Source organism: Hibiscus syriacus, unplaced genomic scaffold (genome assembly GCF_006381635.1).
Source record: "Hibiscus syriacus cultivar Baekdansim isolate YM2019G1 unplaced genomic scaffold, ASM638163v2 tig00111409_pilon, whole genome shotgun sequence".
Lineage (NCBI taxonomy): Eukaryota > Viridiplantae > Streptophyta > Magnoliopsida > Malvales > Malvaceae > Hibiscus > Hibiscus syriacus.
The window spans coordinates 747,090-751,666 of record NW_024063086.1 but is presented as its reverse complement, the minus strand read 5'-3'; the positions used below and the strand labels follow the sequence as shown (position 1 = coordinate 751,666).

Genomic DNA, 4,577 nt, shown 5'->3' with positions numbered 1-4,577 from the left:
ATCGATCCATACTGAACCCAAAACCTATTTCTATTGTAATATTAAATTAAGATACTTAATATAGTAAAATTTTAAGTAATAATTTTTTTTAAATTTCCTTAAAAAAAAAAAAATCAGGACGTTATGGTATTATTATTGTAAATTACATGTAAAAAAAATTAATTTTAATATTTATTAACATGCAAAAAAGAACATTGTCAAACTATGTTACATGTACAAATATTTTCTTTATTTTTTTTTGTTTTTTTACTCTTTTTTAATTAAAAGGCTAATACTAATAAATTGATAGCATTTATTGTAAACAATAAATTAAAACTTACCTCAGTTCGTAAATTCAGTAGAAAATTTTAGAGTTATGCTAAAAAATAAAAAAAAACACCAAAAACTAAAATTTAGAATTTTATTTTTCTTTTAATGTAAAAAATAATAGCTAAGTTATCAATATCACTAAAAAGAAGTTTTTATATTAATCAAAAGCAACTTGCACTAAATATAAAAAAGGAAACAATTTATATTATATATATATATAGATATATATATATAGCATTGAGCATATGCAAGGAAATAACCTTTGTAGACAAAAAATTATTTTTTATAACAAGATGATTGAGTATGCTATATATATGCCATGAAAGTAAATACCTAAATCATTTAGACAAACAATATTCTCCAATCTAAATTACAATATATAAAAAAAGATAATGCATATAAATAAAAAATTAAAGGATATATGCATAAATCAATATATTATAATTTCAAGTGGATATATAAATGAAAATTAAATATTTAAGATAATATAAATAAAAATAAGAAATACTTACATGAAAAATTTGCACCTTTAAAACTCATTCACCATAAATATTAAATTTTGCAAATAAAAAAATTGTAAGAAAATAATCTATAGAAAATATAATAGAAATAAAAAATAACACATGATTTTAAAGAGTTTCAAGGGATGTTACCTTCAACTAGATTTGGTGTGGTCCCAGCTCCAACTTAAGAATTTGGGAAAGTGTGGCCCCGCAGGAGAATATGAAAATGTGGAAATGATGGAGAATAGAGGGGGAAGATGCAGAAATGGCAAATGGGAAAGGAAAAAACGGGAGAATGGGGGAAAGAGAAATGGAAAATGGTTTATCCCAGCTCCAACATATAATTAATTATTTTTTTTATGTTGGTTGTTGAAAAGAGAAATAGGTAGTTGCATATTAAATGTAATTATTTTTTAATTTCCGTTGAAATAACTATTCCATCACAAACTAATTGGTATATTTTAATCAAAGTTGAGCAAAATTTCCGACGGAATTATTATTTTGTCATAAATTAAATTGATTTTTTGAAATGAAAAATTTATGATGGAAAAGTAATTCAGTTCAAAACAACAATCTCGTCATAATTTTGTGATTGAATCATTATTTTCATTAGTAAATTATGATAGATTTTAAATCCATCAAAAATTTTCCATCGGTAATTTAAAATTTTCTTAGTGAAACGCAATATTCTCGTGAACCATATCACGTGAAACATCAGAGACCTATATGATACTAAAGAAGAAGAAACTGACATCTGAGTGCTTGTGGTAGGATCCTAAGTGTGCATGCCCACACACCAAACTCGCCTCAGGATCAAGATATGGAGTCGAAGAAAGAAGAGGAACATGAGAATCCGTAGAAGACTGAACTGAAACACCAGTAATGGAAAGATATTCATCAAAGATAACATACCGAGAAATATATACCTTCCCATCTGGAGCCAAGAAAGAATAACCATGATGTTGGGGACAATACAAAGAAACACACATGACTAAGAACGAGGCCAATCTATACGTTTTGAAATAAGCGCAAGTGAGGGAAGCAACAAGAACCAAATACACGGAGATAATATAATCAGTGACCGACCAAACAACTTTTCAAACGACGTAAGACGTTAAAGAACACGAGTAGGAAGACATTTAATTAAATAACAATAGTGATAGCTACATATGACCAAAATCGAAGGCGCATTATACATAAAGATGTTTGCGTTCAACAACGCCATTTGCTAGGAAGTATGAGGTGTTGCAGAATAATTCAAAGTTAGAACATTTGAATATGCCATTACAACTGTTAATTAGTTACTAAAATTTCTCGTAGTTATTGCTTGATTTCCTAGTTTCAGTTTAGTAGAATAAGTGGTCATTATGTGGCCAAAATATCTAAGGTTAGTTCATATTTTTCAGGAGTTCATTAGCTGTGTAAATGCCTATTTAAAGGCATGATATTCCTTTTTTAGTATTCAATTGAAGTCAACTATTTCAGCAATAATGGCTTCTGAGTTTTTTTTTTTTTTTTTTTGTTCAGTCATATTTCTCCAACAAAATTGGTATCTGAGCCAAGTTAGATTGTAACTAGACGCAATATTATGACAACAAAGAACAATGTTTTGAGTATTTCTCAACTAGCAATTTCCAATTTTCAAAGGGAATGCTATGAATTAGGATCATCAAAATGAAGACCTTCTTCAGGTCTCAAGAGTTGGGGACTTGGTTGAGAACGAGTATCCTGAACATGATGAAGAGGCGAGACTGAAGAACAAGAGAAGGATTCAAAAGAATTATTCTTCATCCAACAAGCAGTTCATGAGTTTATTTTCTCAAAAACTACAACTGCAACTACCGCAAAAAGATTGGATGACTCTGCAGATAGCTTGTAGGCACCTCTAAAGTAATTATGGTGAACTACAAACTCTTCGCCGTGATTTTGAGAATTTACAAATGCATAAGGGAGAATCAGTCAGGATTATTTTTCTTGAGTGAGAACCAGTGTCGATCAAATGATGTCATATGGACTGACATTTCTGATCAAACTGTCGTTGTAAAAGTTCTACGAAGTTTGAGTTCAAAGTTCGACCATGTTGTTTCAACAATTGAAGAGTCGAAATACATAGCTACTTACTCATTTGATGAACTAATGGGGTCATTGCTATCGCATGAGGAAAGACTAAACAAGTTTGAAGAAAGCATGAAGAAAAAGTCTTTCATGTGGGAGGCATCCAATCAAAAAAATGACAGAAGAGATGTTGCTAGCAGAGTCGTGGTAGAGGAAGATTTCAAGAAGAGGATGTCGAGGCAGAGGCAAAAGTGGTATTCAATGTTACCAATGCAGAGGCTTCGGGCATTTGAAAGTCGATTGTTGGAAAAATACCAGCAAGCTAGTTATGCAGAACAAGAGGAGGAGGAGCTTAAGTTGTTCATGGCATATCATGAAGAGGCAAATGCTTCCTTTAACATCTGGTTTTTGGACAGCGGATGCTCTAATCATATTACTAGAATAAAATTACTATTCAAGGAACTTGATGAGTCTTACAAAATGATGGTGAAACTCGGTGGTGACAAGCAACTGCAAGTAGAAGGCAAAGGAATAGTAGCTATCACTATCAGCAACGGTCATGGCAACATAAAGCTTCTTTATAATTTTTATTTCATTCCCACTCTGTCTCAAAATTTATTAAGTGTTGGGCAACTTATGGCTAGTGGTATTCCATTTTATTTGATAATGGCTCATGTGATTAGAGATAAGAAGTTAGACCAGTTCATTGTTGATGATCACATGACACCAAACAAATTATTCCCACTTGAAATTTTTGTGTAGACAATCATGCACTTGTTGTTAAAGAAGCTAATGAGTCTAGATTATGGCATTTGTGGTATGGGCATTTAAATGTAAAAGGGTTAGCATTGTTTAGTCAAAAGGAAATGGTTTTTGGTCTGTCCAAAATTGAGTCTATAGAGTTCTATGAAGGGTGCACTTGTGGAAAACAATGTAAAAATATCATTTCCTCCAGGAAAGTCTAGAAGGGCATCTAGTTGTCTTGAAATTGTACATGCTAACTTATGTGGTCCTATGCAAACAAATTCGTTTGGTGGGAGTAGATATTTTTTGTTGTTTACAGATGATTTTAGTCGCATAAGCTGGGTGTACTTTCTACAAAGAAAGTCAGACATTTGAGGCCTTCAAGAAATTCAAGGCACTGGTTGAAAAACAAAGTGTCCTGAGTATAAAGACTCTTCGAACTAATAAAGGAGGGGAATTCTTATATGGAGATTTTATCCCATTTTGCAAAGAGCATGGAGTACACAGAGAGTTGACTGCTCCATACACGTCGGAGCCAAACGGTGTTGCCGAATGGAAGAACTGCACTGTTGTTGAGATGGCCAGAAATTTGTTGAAAGGAAAAGAATTGCTGAATTTTTTGGGGCAGGAGGAGTTGATACTGCTGTTCACTTGTTGAATTTGTCACCAACAAGGTTGTATGAAATCGGACTCCATACGAGGCTTGGAATATGAGGAAACCTTGAGTAAGCCATTTGAAAGTCTTTGGTTGTATTGCCTATGCTTTGGTTAAATCGTAGAATCGTAGCAAACTTGATGAGAAATCAACGAAATGTATTATTGTTGGTTATTGTTCGCAATCTAAATCATATAGGCTGTATAACCCTATTAGTGGCAAGTGATTATAAGCAGACATGTAGTTTTCAACGAAGATGGAAGCTGGAATTGGAAAGAAAGTTCAAAATATGGTCAACAGGAAATTCAATC

The 4,577-nt window shown here is 32.1% G+C and overlaps 1 protein-coding gene across 1 annotated transcript; it reads left to right on the top strand.

Moving 5' to 3' along the window:
- Positions 1-2,708: 2,708 nt before the first annotated feature.
- LOC120162835 lies at positions 2,709-3,629 on the top strand. Its single transcript, XM_039172907.1, has one exon. The coding sequence runs from the start codon at positions 2,709-2,711 to the stop codon at positions 3,627-3,629; it is 921 nt and encodes a 306-aa protein (XP_039028838.1).
- Positions 3,630-4,577: the final 948 nt, after the last annotated feature.

Excerpts from the sequence above, each read along its gene's own strand:
- LOC120162835 (XM_039172907.1), top strand. The coding sequence starts at position 2,709 with ATGGTGAACTACAAACTCTTCGCCGTGATTTTGAGAATTTACAAATGC.